This window comes from Petromyzon marinus, chromosome 38 (genome assembly GCF_048934315.1).
Source record: "Petromyzon marinus isolate PM22_M1 ecotype Great Lakes invasive population chromosome 38, UKy_Petmar_22M1.pri1.0, whole genome shotgun sequence".
Classification (NCBI taxonomy): domain Eukaryota; kingdom Metazoa; phylum Chordata; class Hyperoartia; order Petromyzontiformes; family Petromyzontidae; genus Petromyzon; species Petromyzon marinus.
Window position 1 is genome coordinate 10,130,987 of NC_133704.1, and position 18,482 is coordinate 10,149,468.

At 45.3% G+C, this 18,482-nt stretch overlaps 1 protein-coding gene across 2 annotated transcripts in view; it reads left to right on the plus strand.

Moving 5' to 3' along the window:
* Positions 1–18,482, plus strand: part of METTL16 (methyltransferase 16, RNA N6-adenosine) — a 47,849-nt gene continuing 29,367 nt past the window's right edge. Inside the window, exons 1-6 of one of the 2 annotated variants that reach the window (XM_032967637.2) lie at positions 1–148; positions 6,133–6,269; positions 11,038–11,240; positions 12,787–12,927; positions 15,446–15,561; positions 17,979–18,121. In XM_032967637.2, the coding sequence (XP_032823528.2) occupies positions 59–148; positions 6,133–6,269; positions 11,038–11,240; positions 12,787–12,927; positions 15,446–15,561; positions 17,979–18,121 (830 nt within the window). In that variant the 5' untranslated portion in view covers positions 1–58. Of the gene's footprint in view, positions 149–2,122; positions 2,325–6,132; positions 6,270–11,037; positions 11,241–12,786; positions 12,928–15,445; positions 15,562–17,978; positions 18,122–18,482 lie in introns of those variants that run through there. The other variant, XM_032967639.2, reaches the window with a different exon arrangement.

Genomic DNA, 18,482 nt, shown 5'->3' on the forward strand with positions numbered 1-18,482 from the left:
GATCACGTGCGAGACGACGGGCCAATGAAACGGCGTCGAAGCAGGGGCGCGCGCGCGCATGCCTATCCACGCTACGAGATTGGAAGGGGAGCGAGCGTGGCGGCGTCGTTGCCGCTGGGAGCGTGGAGGGAGTTCGTCGCTGCGTCCCGTGAGTGTTTGGGAGTTGTCTGGGGGGAGGGGAGGGGTTAAAGGTGGGGTGGGGGGGGGTTAAAGGTGGGGTGGGGGGGGGTTAAAGGTGGGGTGGGGGGGTTTAAAGGTGGGGTGGGGGGGGGGTAAAGGTGGGGTGGGGGGGTTTAAAGGTGGGGTGGGGGGGTTTAAAGGTGGGGGGGTTTAAAGGTGGGGGGGTTTAAAGGTGGGGGGGGGTGTGTTTAAAAGTGGGGGGGGGGGGTGTTTAAAGGTGGGGGGGAGGGGTGTTTAAAGGTGGGGGGGAGGGGTGTTTAAAGGTGGGGTGGGGGGGAGGGGTGTTTAAAGGTGGGGGGGAGGGGTGTTTAAAGGTGGGAGGGGTGTTTAAAGGTGGGGGGGGGGTGTTTAAAGGTGGGGGGAGGGGTGTTTAAAGGTGGGGTGTTTAAAGGTGGGTGGATGTTTAAAGGTGGGGGGGGGTGTTTAAAGGTGGGGGGTGTTTAAAGGTGGGGGGGTGTTTAAAGGTGGGGGGGGTGTTTAAAGGTGGGGGGGGGGTGTTTAAAGGTGGGGGGGGGTGTTTAAAGGTGGGGGGGTGTTTGAAGGTGGGGGGGTGTTTAAAGGTGGGGGGGGGGGTGTTTAAAGGTGGGAGGGGTGTTTAAAGGTGGGGGGGGGGGGGTGTTTAAAGGTGGGGGGAGGGGTGTTTAAAGGTGGGGTGTTTAAAGGTGGGTGGATGTTTAAAGGTGGGGGGGGGTGTTTAAAGGTGGGGGGTGTTTAAAGGTGGGGGGGGTGTTTAAAGGTGGGGGGGTGTTTAAAGGTGGGGGGGGTGTTTAAAGGTGGGGGGGGGTGTTTAAAGGTGGGGGGGGGTGTTTAAAGGTGGGGGGGTGTTTGAAGGTGGGGGGGTGTTTAAAGGTGGGGGGGGGTGTTTAAAGGTGGGGGGGTGTTTGAAGGTGGGGGGGTGTTTAAAGGTGGGGGGGGTGTTTAAAGGTGGGGGTGTTTAAAGGTGGGGGGGGGTGTTTAAAGGTGGGGGGGGTGTTTGAAGGTGGGGGGGTGTTGTTTAATAGTGTGGGGGTGTTTCATAGTGGGGGGGTGTTTCATAGTGGGGGGGGTGTGTTTAATAGTGTGGGGGTGTTTCATAGTAGGGGGGGTGTTTAATAGTGGGGGGGGTTAAAGGTGGGGGGGTTGTTTAAAGGGGGGGGTGTTTAAAGGGGGGGTGTTTAAAGGTGGGGGGGGGTGTTTAAAGGTGGGGGGGAGGGGTGTTTAAAGGTGGGGGGGAGGGGTGTTTAAAGGTGGGGGGGAGGGGTGTTTAAAGGTGGGGGGGAGGGGTGTTTAAAGGTGGGGGGGGGGGTGTTTAAAGGTGGGGGGAGGGGTGTTTAAAGGTGGGGTGTTTAAAGGTGGGTGGATGTTTAAAGGTGGGGGGGGGGTGTTTAAAGGTGGGGGGTGTTTAAAGGTGGGGGGGGGTGTTTAAAGGTGGGGGGGTGTTTAAAGGTGGGGGGGGTGTTTAAAGGTGGGGGGGGGTGTTTAAAGGTGGGGGGGGGGTGTTTAAAGGTGGGGGGGTGTTTAAAGGTGGGGGGGGGTGTTTAAAGGTGGGGGGGTGTTTGAAGGTGGGGGGGTGTTTAAAGGTGGGGGGGGTGTTTAAAGGTGGGGGTGTTTAAAGGTGGGGTGGGGTGTTTAAAGGTGGGGGGGGTGTTTGAAGGTGGGGGGGTGTTGTTTAATAGTGTGGGGGTGTTTCATAGTGGGGGGGTGTTTCATAGTGGGGGGGGGTGTGTTTAATAGTGTGGGGGTGTTTCATAGTAGGGGGGTGTTTAATAGTGGGGGGGGGGTGTTTAATAGTGGGGGGGTTAAAGGTGGGGGGGTTGTTTAAAGGGGGGGGTGTTTAAAGGGGGGGTGTTTAAAGGTGGGGGGGGGGTTGTTTAAAGGTGGGGGGGGGGTGTTTAAAGGTGGAGGTGTTTAAAGAGGGGTGGAGGTGCTTAAAGGGGGGATAATAATAACCCCGCACGCCGGGGCTCAGTGTTTGATGTTTCTACATCCATTGCGGCGGCGCTTGATATGTTGAGTGGTGGCGCTTGTTGTGGAATCCTGGAGAATCAAATGGCTCTGCCTGTTTTGGTTGCTGGCACCCAATCCCCTCTTGCGTGGAGGGGACGCGGCCCTGTGGCCTGTGGCCCTACCGACCGCCTGGTCCGCCGCTGGGCGTTATTGTTACGGTACTTCGTTTCTCTCTGTGGTGGTGGTGGGTGTTGTTGTTGTGAGCGCTCGCTCGCGGTGTAAATCGTCCCTGGCCCTCACCAACTCTCTTCTCCTTCGCCCTGCCCTGCCGTCTCGCGGTGTAGGGAGCGATGGCGAGCGAGGAGCGAAGAAAAATAAATTGGTGGTGGTGGTAGGGGGGGAGCTGTGGGTCCGTGTGCCGTTAAAAGGCGGAGGTGGGGAAAGGATTGAGGGCACGAAGGGGAAGTTTCTCGTCTGCCTCGCATTCATGTGGCTCCCTCCTCTCTCCGTGTGTCTCTCTGTTGTTGTTGTTGCTGCTGCTGCGTGGGACGAGAGCAATGCCATCCACGAGGCGAGGTTGCCGATGCTCGAGGTCCTCTGGCTCGCCACAACGAGAGAGAGGGCTTCTCGAGAGAGTGCCACGGGGTTTTTTGGGGTTTTTTTTGGACATTGCTCTGTTGAGGAAGGAGCAGGCTAGAGGGGGGTTTATACTCTTTGGTTCTATTCGGTAAAGTCACGTAGGTAAAAAAAAATACCTACGTGACTTTACCGAATAGAACCAAAGAGTATGGATCCTTGCAGTCACGAAAGCTTTAAATCTAGAGGGGGTTTAACTTCCGTGCGGGCCTGCAGTTTGGTTTGCATAGCCACAGTGGCACTCTTTTATTTTTAAGTTGTCACTTTGGAACCCCCGGCCACGCTTAACAATCCGGTTTTAAATACTGTGCAACAGGCCAGTACAAAGTATGAAAAACCTCTTGCAAGGAATCAAGTCCGCATTGACCACAGACAGTACTTGTTGTGAACATGCACACAAACATCGCTCTGATAATAATATATTGGCATTGTCTTTGAAACCGATTGGCCTACATCAGAGACAGCAACAGACTTATTTGGGGCCTTGTCCTCAGTACCAGTGTCAGACCAGAGAAGAACGCCAAAAGGCGAACAGCACAAAGACAGTGCCACTATCAGAGCGTATTTATAGCAGCTCCGACACGTTACCTTCTTGCCAGTATCAAAGTATAAGAATGGGTGTTTTTTTTACCCTTTATAGAAATAAAACGGGTGTTAAGATGTTCAAACACCAAAAGGTTTCTTATACTTTGATACTGGAAAGAAAGGTCCCATGTTAGGACGTAGTATAAACTCACAAGTGGTTTGAACAAATTATATATTCTTGGTTCTTTCGGTAAAGTCACGTAGAAGGGAAACAATAAAATAATATTAGAAGGGAAACAATAAAATGAAATTATTTTATTGTTTGATATTATTTTATTGTTTCCCTTCTACGTGACTTTACCGAAAGAACCAAGAATATGAATCCCTGCAGTCACGAAAGCTTTAAATCAAAATTTGACAGAATTAGTTCCTGTTTTGTGTTTACGCAACATTTTCTCAACCTTTGTTGGAGTAACGCTATTTCATTCGTAGTTGGATTTTTTTTATTGTGTACCTGATCTTAAATTAGGCCCTCACCCAGGCACTTTGCAACGTTGGTTGAGTGCCAAGATGAAAATATCCCTTCAGCCCCCAGTGTTTCAAAAGCAGAGGGCCGTTCGAGTTAACATATCTGCCTAGCCCTAATATACAGTACAGGAGATAATGGATTATATACAGTACGGTAGATCATCGATTTAATACAGTGTAGTAGATAATCGATTATCCGGCGACTTCGGGGCGGGAGGGGGCGCCGGATTTCCAAAGACGCCGGATAATCACTACATTATTTCTAGATTTGAAGCTTTCGTGACTGCATGGATTCATACTCTTTGTTTTTTTCGGTAAAGTCACGTAGGTAAAATAAAATAAATGAAAACAGCTAAATTAAATCACGACGTTTCAGAGGCAACATAAGCTTCCGTCTTCAGGTGGGACAGTCACATGATCATTGTACATACACAGCAGTGACTCCCACCTGACAGTCACAACTCCGAAACGTCGTGATTTAATTTAGTTTTCATTTATTTTATTTTACCTACGTGACTTTACCGAAAAAACCAAAGAGCACTACATTATTATTTAAAATTGCTTATTTTTGCACATTCTTGCCATGACATTTTTGTTGTTTAAAATTAGTTTACGACATGACATTGGCATAAATAAACTTACAAATGGACAAATATCCTACTGTAAAAAGTTGCTGTTTTTACTCCACCATACTCACCACTCCAATCTCTAAGACTCTGCATGGGGTGATGTATATACGTGCAGTATTTTAATTATTTAAGTTGTATGTCTGTAATATTTGACACTGAAATCAAGCGTAGCTACTTTTTTGTCACGCACACGGTGCCGATAGCCGGACTGGGTACAGCATTTCGAGTGATTTTGCCAGTTTCGCCGGATCAGCCCGGGACCACCAAATAAATGTTGGAAGCAGCCAGATAATTGCGCGGTGCCGGATAATCGATGATCATCTGTACATACTTGGTTCAAGTTAAATGTGAATTCCTGAAGTAATTGTGTCACGGTCTTCTCTTGCGCTCCTGAAATCTGTTTCGGGAGCTCTTTGTTTAAAGATAGTCTGACTCTGAAACCTCTTCCACTTTTAATATTTTCTGGGTCAGACGTCACCATTTCAATCAGTGTGGTCAGCATTCAACATAACATATGCATTTGTCTTTGCTATTTCCCCAACTTATACATTTTTAAGATGCCCTCATTGCTGATTACTAAAGCTTTTGTATGATTCTAGATTTGAAGCTTTCGTGACTGCAAGGATTCATACTCTTTGGTTTTATTCGGTAAAGTCACGTAGATAAAATAAAACAAAATAAAAGAAAACAATTGTATGATGGTGAGCCGGGAGGTGGGGGGGGCGCATGTATGTTGGCCAGAAATGTATGATTGTGGGTTAGTGGATCACTTAAATTTGCGAAACCTATTGTGTGCGTACATCATATCTCGCCAAATGTCACCATTGCATTCTTTATGGGGAAATTGTTTTCGCTCAACGCGTTTTTCACTTAACGCTGCACTTTTCAGGAACGCATCAACCACGTTAAACGAGGACTTGCTGTACTTTTAACCTATGCAGTTTGTTGCACCAATGCATGCGTCGCACAAGTTTGCCACGAGAGTTCACTACCATTGTGAGCGGCTTTCTGTGCAAAGCCTGGCTTGGTCTGAAGACCACTTTATAGTGCTGAGAAACAGCAATCCCCTTTGGTATGGGCCGTCGGTTATTCAGCATTTCATTTTCTTTGGCCTCCTTTGTCATGGAATGCTATGGCGACCTTTTGAAAAATTACAATACTGTATACCGAACCGGGTACAGCCAGCATGGTGCCGGCTCTACTGAAAAGCCTTCAGCAGCCTTAAAAGCACTGACCAAACACAGCCTCAGTGACAGAATTGAGTGGCGTGTACAGGCTACTTCAGTGTGAGATTATTCCACTTTGTCAAGGGGTTTTTTCCCCCGTAACCACTTCAGAGTATGCACAATAAACCTAAAAGGTGTACAAATTTGACACATCACGTTGATCCCCACCCCCCAGCCGCCATTTCATGTATTTGAGCTTCCTTTATAGTGGATTGCATACAAAACAACACTCCCATAGTCACGGTCATGTTAAATAAATAAATAAAGTGTCTCCAAAACATTGCCTGCTCTCCCCCACCAGCCCCTTAATGTAATGCATGTAGTTTCTTTGTGTCTGGATAAAAACCCTCTGGTCACATTACCACCTTTTGAATGCCCTTTGTTGAGCAAGGGTGGGGGGGGGGGGCATGTAAGGCGTTCAGTGTTAAACGTGGCTTCATATTTCTTTGCGATTTAAAGGTGACCTTGTTTCCTGTCTCCAGGCTTCAGCAATGGCGCTCAACAGGGATATGCACCCCCGCAACCGCTACAAGGACAAACCACCTGACTTCGCATTGCTGGCCAGCAGAAACCCCGAATTCAAGAAGCACGTGCAGACAGACCTCTCCGGCCGTGTGCGGTAATGATGCTGCGTTATCACAGCCTTAACTTTTCGTTAAACATTTCTTGTGTTTTTCTTGTTATCGCAGTTGTTACTTTTTGCCATTTGGACAACAGAGTTAAGCTTTTTTTTTCCTGCCCAATCAAAGTCCGCATTTTAAACATTTACAAGGTCACACATCGTCGGCCAATTGTCGGTTCCTCATTCCAGCACACACATGGTCAGAGTAAACTAATGATGAGGGACGAGACCCTTGGGTCAATGGTTTATAATTCATTGTGCAAAGCATGCTTCCCCGATTACTTAAGTAGTGCCTTCGCAATTGCACTAAATTATATGCCTTCCCAGCATCCAATAACGCAACATGCAGGAAATGCATGTTCCTGGGAATACAGGTTGGAGCTGTAAATCAAATGTTTATGTTGACACGGAGGATCTCTTTTTTTGCTCTAGCCACAGATAGAGCTGTTGAATGCGAGCCAATTGTAGCGACGGCACATTTGTAATGAATGTTGTTACCTCAAGTGTAGCTCATTAACACTTTACATTTTCAATGTCCATCTCTTGTAAAAAAAAGGGGACCATCTAAGTGGAAATTTACTTGATTATAAATGGAATTATTTGTTCTTTAATTAACCAGGAGACAATGATTCAAGGTGTTTAAGTTGCGTGTCGTTGAAAAAATGTGGAACTTGGAATTTGACAGCCACAAAATGGTCTATACGTGTGAGTGATGTTACAGGGTCTTTAATAGCCAGTTAAGTACAGCCTTGTTCCTATTTGTCTGCAGAAATTGTCAGCGTGCCATGAAAATGAGCAAACGAAGTGCATTCTGATGTTTGAGGGGGGAAAAAAACCCGTTTAATAAATCCATTAAACTACACATTGCAACTATAGGTGTTAAACGATAATTGGTTTGCCAGAAATCGTTTTCGGTCTCGATTACCGATTATGATGGTCAGGAATTGGCAATTTATTTCATAGGGAAGTGTTAAAACTGCTTGACCTGTAAGAGAGTGATTAATCGGTGGCAGCCGTAATAAAGTACCAGTGGCAGGCCGAAGTCATCGCATGGTACAAATGCACTTGTTTCTTAATTAAAAGGTCAAGATGCAGCCATGCAATTTATGGTTCACATCGATACTGGCGGAAGGGCTTCCATGAGTATAGGGAAGTCTAGCGGGTAATTGGTCTATTCTTTCACGTTGCCCAGGCACCTTGGAAGAGGTGGGTGTACCCCACATGTTACCCCACCACACTTGAACTACCAATTGACTAACTGTGGTTTATCCATGTATACTGCTGAGTGAATAGAGCTGGGGGGAGATTTAAGAAAATTGTCCCCATTGGTTCAACACCTTGGAGATCAAATCAGGCTGCCAACCTCTGAATTGCAAGTCCAAGTGTGTGAACCATTACACCACCGCAGCACCCTTAGTTTTTCAGTAAAAAAAATTGTTACGTTTACTGTGCGAAATCTGAATGTGCTTCAAGTCGGTAACCGTTTTTGCCTATTGTATGCGATTACCAGTAATTAAAAAAACATGTTTAACAACTGCAGTTGCAACTCTTTTTACATTTATTTTCATCGGTGGAACCAGTCACATGCGCTTACATTCACAGATAGCCGGATGCCGCACCACAGAGAATGTGCTATCTCTTCATGTCAGTTTCATTTCATGGAAAAAATTCGAATTTATAGGCTTCATTATTCAGTGACTTGTACTTTTATAAGGTTAATCAGGACTGCAAGACAGCTATTACGGTCTCTCCAACTGGTATTGTAAGGGAAATGCTTGGTGGCGGTTTCATTCCATTGGCAATCAGCTCCCATCACCAAGGGCACCTTTAACCTCACAAGGATGATAGAAATGAGCCCCCCGGGTATCATGAATGGTGTATGCCAGGTGTGGCTGATGCAGCCTCTGTAATGAAATAATTTTACATCTTCCACGCAGCTCACATTCAATTTATCTGCTACCTTCTGATGTAGACTCTCCGAGTAATCTGAGCTGTCTCATTTGGCTAATCGAGTTGGGGCTTGATTGTGCCTTGACTGCGTGTAATCGGTGTTCTCAAAGTACCATCGCATTGGCATTCATCCGTGGCTGTCAGTTTTATCAGGGTATTTTGGCATTCATTGGGACCGTACTGATTTTATATGTGCAAGCCAAACCAAAAGGGTCCCATGCTGAGATAAAATGATGAAACTCTTTTACGCGGAGTGGCAATCTTAAACACAGTGGGGCGTGTTGTACTGATGTCCTTGCAAGACACTTAATATTGTCATACAATTCTGGGATTGTTCCACAGCTCATTGTAAACACTTTTGTGCTGTGTGCACTTTTCGAGTTATTGTTTACTTTTAAGAAGGGTGTTTTATTATTAATCATTTTGGCCTGTTTTTGTCATATCACTGCTCTGATGTACTGCCTTTGAAGCATCCAATCAGGTTTATAACAGGAATAATGCCATGGGGAAGAAGTAGAACTCAAAATCGATGCGCAACATCAATGTTTTATCACAAGTGGGCAAATGTTATTATACACGAAACACCACATTCGGAGGTCGTGTAATGTCTGGCGGGTTACACTGCCATGTGTTTGATCTCGGTATTGTGGAGCGATAATGGGCTGCACGCTGGAGACGAGAAGCCGACAAGTTCCCCACTGTTTTTTTGTTAATGTAAATTGACGTGAGCGTTAATTGAAATATCATTATTCACAATATCCGTCATTTAATCAGATGAGGACTCGTTGATCTCAATATGCCCTCACATTGCCTCTAACCAAATTGTGCTAAGTTGTTACCGCCACTGCATAATGATATTTCTGAGATCATCCTTGCAAAAGAGACCAATTCACAATGGATTGTCACGTTTTTAAATGTGATCAAATGAACCTTATGGCGGGACCCCGGGGTCCCATAAGCCCCCGGCTCTCACATAAACTGTGTTGCGACGTCATTTTATGTCTGTCGAAGGCGAGCGATACGGCAATCTACTCCTCTCGACGAGCTCTACACGATGCGCTAATCAAAGTTTCAAAGTTTTGTTTCTTCTGCGCATTCGCCCTCGCTGCGCTTTGACGACACGACAACAGAATGATCCGTGGCAGGCGGGTCGCGGCGTTTATGTTGCGCGGTGGGACGGAGTCGCCAAAAATAATTAAATGAATTACGATTTAGAATTCTGCTTAATCGGGACCCTGGGGTCCCACCATAAGGTTAAAATAAGGAACACTAATGTGAATAAAAATAGCTTTAATTAAATGTATTGATGATTGAGATCACTTTATTTTCTCCATTTACAGGATTATTATTAATTAAATGCAGTGAGTATGGTTGCTCGGAGGCACGTCCAGTGTTGGTTGCATCTTGTACTCTGCCAGTGGTTTGATTTGGCACGTCTCTATCCCCTGTGCAGGTACTTCATTCCTAGGTTGCTACGATATGGTGATACTAAGATATGTCAATACTAAGATATGTCGTACGATGTACAATCCATGACCGTTTAAAATCCATTTTACTGAATATTGTTATATCATTACAGTATTTTATCAAATTTTTAACTCCTTACAACTGATTTGAAATGACAAATTAAATTATTGTAAATCAATTCCTATTAATCATGCAATTAGTCCTTTGCGATTGTTTTTCTGAACAATTAATGGCTTGACAATTGTATGACAGATATTTTTGGTTGATTCGAATTTTAATAACTTTTAGTGCAAGTAACTATGCATGATAATAATTAAATGTACTCATTATAATACTCGGGAGCAGACTTGGGTTGAGTGAACTGCAGTTGGTGAACTTTATTTACACTTAGTGAGAGTGCAGCAAACCACAAAAACAATACAATAAACATTTGACGTACAAATACAATTTCATAGGAAACTGATCATTGTTGTATCATGATATCGAATATCGTTTCGTCATGAAAAATGTAGATCACGGTAACCATAAGCTTTTCTTACTGTGTACGCATGAGGGTGTTTTTTTTCTGTGTGTGTGTATAAATGTAGTTTCTGCAGGGGGTGTCTGTACATTGAACTCCTTTCACACCGTACGCAGCCAACCGTGCTAATCGGAGGTGTGGATGAGAGAAGTTGTACCACGGAATATATTTGGAGGCCGCTTATTTGGTTCGCGAGAGGCTGGCGCCGGCTCGCGAGCTCGGGGTTGTTTGGCGCAGTGGTTAGTGCACTGCTACCAATCCGTTCGCCTGGGTTCAATTGTTGCTCATGAATAAAATAAGTGGCAATCGCTACCTAAGTCTAATCGGGGGGCCTCTCCAAGGTCAACCGAGGCTTAAATGATACCCTAGTGCGTTGTGCACACATCAGCCCCCCTAGAGAGACAAAAAATGTTCCATTTGTGATGGTGCTGGCCACATCACCCGTTGTGCGCAGAGCCCTTGTAGGTGCTCATTAACCCTTCCCCATTCCGGCGACGTACGCGTACGTCGTCAGCTTTTCTACCGATTCCATTCCGATTCCATACGTTTTACGTCATTGGAACGGAATATATACTCCGAACGGATTCAAATCGATTCTGAATGTGATTGGAAGCAAAAGGGCCATGCGGAAGGACACATGGCACGGTTTGGTGCCAGCTATCATCGAGTGCGGTCGTGTCGTTAAGAGCGGTGAACGAGACCCACCCTGCAACTTGCAGATGTCTTGGAACGGGAGAGCGTTAACAGCACGTTGCCTATAACGCACTGCAGGTTTAAACAGCAAGTCTTGTATTTTTGTACTCCTCCCCCATCGCCCACCTTTTGCAGGCTGAACTTCAAGGAGCCGGAAGCTGTGCGTGCACTCACCTGCGCCCTCCTGCAGGAGGATTTTGGACTGAGCATCGAAATCCCTCTGGAGCGCCTCATCCCAACCCTGCCTCTCCGCCTCAACTATATCCACTGGGTGGAGGATCTGCTAGGCAGCAGCTTGAGCAGGGACCCCGAGAAATCAGTGCATGGCATTGACATCGGTAAGCTAAGTTGTTTATGCACACTCTCGATTGAGTCTGTGTGTGTGTATAAGCGTTCGTTTTCCTCTCCATTCGTTGCCCGGCGATTTTATTACGGACAAAGTAACCAAAGTTTTCTGACTTGTGAATCGACATTATGAAAAAAACAGGCTACAAGAGGTCATTATGTGTCACTGACTTTTCCCGGATTCCACATTTAAAATGTTATTCAGGTCAAGAATGATTTGTCCAGCATTGGTATCACTTTCTCCTCTATGCTAGAATCCCACAGCTTTTGTACAATTGAAATACAGCGCTTAAAAAAGTCCACTTACAGTATTATTTGGCGTTATCTGGCTTCAGATATTCCCCTTGGTTGTCAGCTTTAAATGCCGCTCCAATGCCTGTCTTGGTAGCCTTCCCTCCCCCATATTGGGCACACATGTCACACTTGATTGAAAATTGCACCAACTGGGATCGCTGTTTTCTTGTAAGCGTGACTACACAGGTCTCTTGATAGTTTAACGCGTATGATTGAGAAACGTCTGATGTTTCATTGATGTCCAGATGTGTGGAGGTACACGATCATCTGCACTGTTCAAGAGCGCCATATAGTGGACTTGAGTAAAAGTTAAATTGAAGACGTGTTGTGGTTTGCCTTGGCATATAAATCAATCACGCTCATTTACAGGATTAAATGAGCCTGCCGACATCTGTGGCAATGCAATGACTTGTCAGAGGCCATGAAAAGAGTTTGCTAAATTTGACTATTGCAAGTAAGATATGGTGTAAATCCTCTAGACTTTCACTACTGCATTATGGCATAATTCGTCAACCTTTAAAAACGTATTAATTTTAAGCCTGTTTTATTTAATATTGTTGCTGTGCAATTAACTATATCCACTGTTTGTTAGGCTTACATGGTATTGTTGATTTGCCGTAATGCTGTGCAGCCTTAATTATTGTTATTTTGTCTCAGCCTGCACATTAGTACAAAATGTGAAATTGATGGCGGATAATTTTCTCTCCGTTTATTTTACTCTTACAAATAAAAAAAAATAGATGCTGTTGCTTTTGGATGTAATATCTAAATGACGAGGTTGTAATGTCGCTTATGATATGGCAGAATGCCTTGTGCAGTGAACTTGATTCCATTTTTATCTCTTTAAGTAATGTTTAAACATCATGATTATGAGGATGTAACATGCATAGTCATGACCCATTTGGTAACTTCCTGCTATGCACACAATTGAACATTTTTTTATAACTTTACGCAACATTTGTATTAAATGTATTTCAATATTGATATATATTTTACATTGCAATTTCTTTATGTTCAGTTATGTATTTGGTGTCCATTTCTTGTTGGATATATCTGCTGATCTAATTTATTCTATATTGACCTCGTATATAATGGCCCTCTTACCAGGGTCCTCTTTTCAATTGGCCATCTTACCAGGGTCCCCTTTGAATTTAGATGCCAAGCTCAAGTGTTTGCCCCGCTTAAATAAATGTTATTATTAATGATTAATGAAGCCTGCTGAGCACTCGCATTTGTCCTTGGCAGGCACAGGCGCCTCGTGCATCTACCCACTACTCGGTGCCACCATGAACGGTTGGCACTTCCTGGCCACCGAGGTGGACAACGTGTGCTTCACCTACGCCACCCAGAACGTGGCGCGAAATGGTCTGCAGGGGCTCGTGCGCGGTGAGGATGTGCAGTCCACGCCCCGTGGCCCTCCACGGCCTTCGACGCGGGCGTTAACTAATGGCATTGTTGACACAAGCGCCATCTTAACACTAGTCACATTCTAGTGTGTGGAAAGTATGTGTAAATTATACATCCATGTTTTAAGTTTGCAAGGCGTGTGATAGCTTCGGGGGCAGCGAGACTCGTGCTGTCCAGTCCGTAGGAGAGCAGGCGTACTATGCAGTTGTTCGCGATGTGGTGCGTTGTTTAGTTCGGGTGTCCACAGTCCCTGCACTGGGTGGGGGGGTCATTTCTAATTCCCCACGTGTGGACAGAGGTGTGCGCAGCAGCAGCATTGAGCGGCCACCGTTCTGTAGCGGTTGATGGAAGAGCCACCAAAGTTTTCCTGGCAGAACAAAGCCGTGCGGAGCAGTGGTGGGACACTCGATGAGGATTTTATTCGGAACCTCGGCAGCACAACTCCACAGTTTGTTTGCCAGCGGCCTTCAGTTGACCCCACTTCAGCCAGTTGGTTTCTGGTATCTCAGACGTGTTCGTGGAGGGTCGAGCAAGGCCTGGTGTAACAGGGGAGGTCTCTGCTTCCTCGTATTTTTCCCTGACGGTTTGATGTTACGGCATCCCCACAGAGGTTTGCTGGCATGATGTTGGCCAGAACATCTCATTGTGATGAAAAAAAAAGTGCTTTAAAAAAAAAAAGTACAATGAATATATTCAGTTATTATTCTGGCTTAGCAATCATTGGAAGGATTTGATAAACCATTTCAGGTCTTAATTGATTGTTCACGCTTATGGTGGCTTTCAGACAGCATACATTAATTTTTTGTCTCCCCCCTCCTCTTTTCAGAACATAGATGGACTAGTCCTTCTAAATAAATTGCCAAATCGCTGCGCGTGGCACTGACGTTTTTTAAATAAATAAATACACCGTTTAAAAATAAATTAATTAATGCAAACCGACACTTTTTCAAATGTTTCTTGCCGTTGGTTTTTTCACACCTGATGACGACCGTTTGTGTTATGGTCGAAACGTCGTGAGAATTTTTATTGTTTTATATATATTTTATAATTTTATTGTTTCCCTTCAACGTGACTTTACCGAAAGAGCTAAGAATAAGAATTACTGCAGTCACGAAAGCTTTAAATCAAAATTTTATTCAGTTATTGTAATGTGCGTATTGTTCATCTCCAAACAAGCTTATACTTACAAGTAACATGAACCACTCAAACCAAGTGATTATTTCCATTGAGCTGCTTCGATATATCTCTCTGCAGTCAGTTAACAGGTGGTGGGTACACCTCACATTTCATGATAACAGTGACAGAGGCAGCCTTCGTTCCATTTAGCAAATGCAGTTAATCCGCTCCTTCACAGCCGGTTACTTTTGACGGGAGGCAATCCTCTCCCAGACGGTGGTCATTACACGCCTCGAGGTTTCCGCTGGTCTCGAAAAGCAACCCTCAATATCGGGAGATCCGCTTGCCCGCCTCTCGCCACGCTTGGCTCCCAATGCGACACGGCAAAGGGGTTGTCCTCACTGCCACATGGGCAACACCCCTGGAGATAGCTCGCTCGCTGTTCGGGCAGGAGCGGCACAGCGATGCGTGACAAATTAACAGGCGACGGTGGCGCAACCTCTGCATTGGCAGTGAGGTGTCCTTTTTATTTAAAAGGGGCATCTCGAGGATTGTATTGGACCCCTTTGACTTGAGTGTTGTTGATGTTTTCATTGGGTTTACAACAGCTGGGATAAGGCAGTTGCGAGTGCAAAATAAATTGGCGAGTTGGTCTCTTTGAGCGGTTATTGCTGCGAAGGCCCGAAACTCAAAATCTCCCTTGACTGAGAAATAATTTTACATTTGGTAGTTGGCAAGACCTTAGCTCTTAAATTCTCTCTGTGCCTGCTCTATTCTGCAACACGACTATGAACTCATCCCTGGGCAGCCTTTTCCACCTGCCATTAAACGGCGCACTTGACTTCAGGGGTTCCTCTGCTTACGGAGGAGTTAGGTTCCAGGGTTCTGTTCGTAAGTCGATTTGTTTCCTCCTGTCGATTCCAAACATGTTGTATGGCATGTACACTAAACACGGGGAATGGCTTTAAAAGTTGTATATGCTCCGGTAGATGTAGATGCCACTGGTTCTTCATGTTCTGCAGATGTTGATGCCACCACCGCCATTTTTTGCGCGGCGGTTGAACTTACAACTCTCGGTCCGAACAGGCACCTGGACATACAGACAGGTTTGTTCGTATCTCTGAAAGATCATAAGTCGAATATTCGTAAGTAGAGGAGTCCCTGTGTATCAGACTTGCACAAAATTTGCATCGGTGTGTCTGCTAAGGGGTTCTTGGCACAGACAGGTACGAGGCATGTATGCCTTGCAGCCCGGTTTGTGAACTGCTGGTCGGCACGATCGCTGTGAAGAAACGGGATGCACTCATATCAGCATGACGTTTACAGTAACTCTCATAATGAATCCCATTTCGTCAAACCTTGCGCTCTCGTGCTGTTGCAGTCATGAAGGTGCCGCAGAAGACGCTGCTGGTGGAGGCGCTGAACGAAGATCCCGAGTTGGCGTACGACTTTTGCGTGTGCAACCCGCCATTCTTTGCCAACCAGCAGGAGGCCTATGTAAGATCGGCATCGCTTGGGTTGTAATTAGAGGTGTTTGGAGAGAGTTTTTTTTGGTAGGTGTGCATTCCTGTGAACCAATTTTCACAACAGAATGGTTTGGATTCTGAAGCTGCCTGTCAATTCCTGCTTCATGAATTGCATTAGCTTTGTAAAGTGGACGTCTGCTGCCAAGTAAGCATAATGACTCCATTACATGGTTTGATGTTGTTACAGCCCATATTTAAAGCTGATATCCACAGCTAAATTACTAAAAAACAACTAGACCAGTGACATATCAATAGATGACAAAAGAGTGTTCAAGGTCAAGAGGTCACTGTGGCCATTGCTGTTGATGTCACCACATCACTTTGTAGCCATCGCTTTCTTCTGTTAGATCTCAAAGTTGTCGCAAGTTGACACCTGACCTCCACGGTCTGTTGTTAGTGTCCCACAATCTGGCTTTAGGTCACTGACCCCTGGTTACTACTCCACTGTCTGTCTTGGTAACCTGCCATCCTTTATTATGCGCACATATCCCATCCATTTAAGCCTAACCTTCCTGGATACAATCGAATAACAGTTTGTTGGCGTGCCAACTGCATCCTAAAACGGTGTTAGCATTTGAAATTTCCCTTGCAAAGGTGGCAATTCATTTTAACGGGCCAACTTGCCTACCTAGATCAAGTTTATCCTGCGTTCATGTTGGACAAATCTACTGAACCAGTATGTATAACTGCCTCTTTATATGTGCCCCCCCCCCCAGCCCATCCCTAAGAGAGATTTTTTTAAATTATCTAATCGTTGATGGTAATTTCAAACTTGGCAAATGTCCACCGTGGTAACGGCACACAAAAGTCCACTTGCGCGCGCGCCGCTGTCTGTCCGTGAAGTCCGCCAGTGGCTATTTTTTAAAATTCCTGTGCAACCACAAGAAAACGTCACACGGGTAATTCTCATCGACTCACCACGAAATGGACGGGCGGCAAATGCGGTCTACGCTCGCTCGGCTGTCATCCACCAAAGACAGTGACCGATCTTTTCACTTTGCCTTTGATGTATGTGTTCTCACTTGGTGCTCCATCTTGAGTTTTTTTCTCATTCTCCAAAACATTTAATTTTAGCCACAATTCCACAATGTCAATTTTAGGTTGTGATTTTCCTCCACCCCCCCCCCCCCCATCCACCGTCCTCACATAAAAATAAATTAAACATCAGCCAGTGGGGATCGATGGCTGTGTCATGTGGTGCAGTGATGGCTCCCTTTGTGTGCACGGCTTGCGATGGACACAATTCGAAAGTCGGCAGGTGGCTTCAGAAGGAGGTTGTAACTTGAGGGCAAAGTTAACGTACTAAGATGATGTAAACAAAAGAAAAACTTTAAAAAGCTGGATGAAAACTGCTTAAACTTAAAATTTTCATCAAAGAAATGGCATAAATTTACAAGTCAGGAAGTAAAAATCCTATTTTATTTGTTAAAATCTGTTTTTGCAGAATATTACATCATCATAAGCAATTGATTGATTAATAAAAAAATCAGTAGTCATGCTCGTGATTCACGCATTAAATTGTGTAATTAATTTTAAGATCCATGCATTATTTATGCAAAATTATGCCTTTCCGATAATGAAATAAATGTGATGGCAAACAAGGCAGGACGCATCCCAGACAAACAATACAAATGAGAGAGTGAGACAAAGAAAAGGAACACATTCTTGAATGGACTTATTGCGATAATTCCATCTAATTACGGGAGAGGTGAATTGTCGTATGCCCAATGTTGAATGTTGTACTGACGAGAGACAATGAACTTTGTGGCGATGACTAACGTGAGTATGTAATAGGCACTCGGTGCCAAATGCTTTTTTACATAAGTGGACAGCACATGGTGCCATGAACTTCATGAGATGTAACGATGCAACTTCACGATCTCATCACAACATTTTCATGCCACGCGGGTGTGAGAATGAAGACTGGCTTTCCGCTGAATGTGATGGCATGGTTGAGGGCCTGTTTGTTCCTTAGTCTGTTCGTGAAGAGTTTTGATGTCAGCAGTGTTCGCCCGTATGTTTTTTTTTTTTAAAGAGATTTGCTTAAACTAAACAATTTTTATTCGACCAGGTTAGGCCCACTGAGCTATATAGCTCCTTTCTCAGAAGTCACCTGGCCACAAATTAATAGCTCAACGAAGTTGCTTATACTGTGAAAATGTATAGCAGCCAAATACCAAAAAATGTATGTTGCTAAATGTGGAAGGAAAAACTGTAGAATCGAGTAAAAAATCCACGTAACCTCAGGGAACATGCAAACTCTAAATATACAGGCGTCAGGGTCGGAATCGAACCCACAACCTCCTGTATACCAGGCGAGGTAGTTAACATGTCACCACCGTGGTGGCTTGCTTGGTCTTACCCTCCCTGCCTCCCCACCCACCCCAGGGCGTCAACTCTCGCAACTCTCACCGGCCGCCCCCCAGCTCGGTGAATACTGGCGGCGCCACGGAGATCATGGCTGAGGGAGGCGAGTTGGAGTTCGTTCGCAAGATCATCCACGACAGCCTGCAGCTGCAGAAGAGAATCCGGTATACCAGCTGCTGTCGCGTCGTACATTGCGACACCTACACCGTGCTGCTTACGTGCCATGCACACACAAACAATGACCCATGCACCGTGGTTTGTATGCTCGCTCGTACACGCGACATGCACACTGGAGTGCCATTTGTACACTGATGCCTTACACCATGTTGTATGCGGTCACGCGTGCACGTACTTTTCCGTCATACGTTGTGGCACCTTACACCCAGTCGTGCAGTAGTGTCCATAGCTCTTATATTGAGGGCCATGTTGACTTAACAGTCACGATATGCGACGTGAGAGAGGGCGATTAGTTAGGGGACGCCGTGGTGGCGAGATGTTAACTGCCTCGGCTGCTATGCAGGAGGT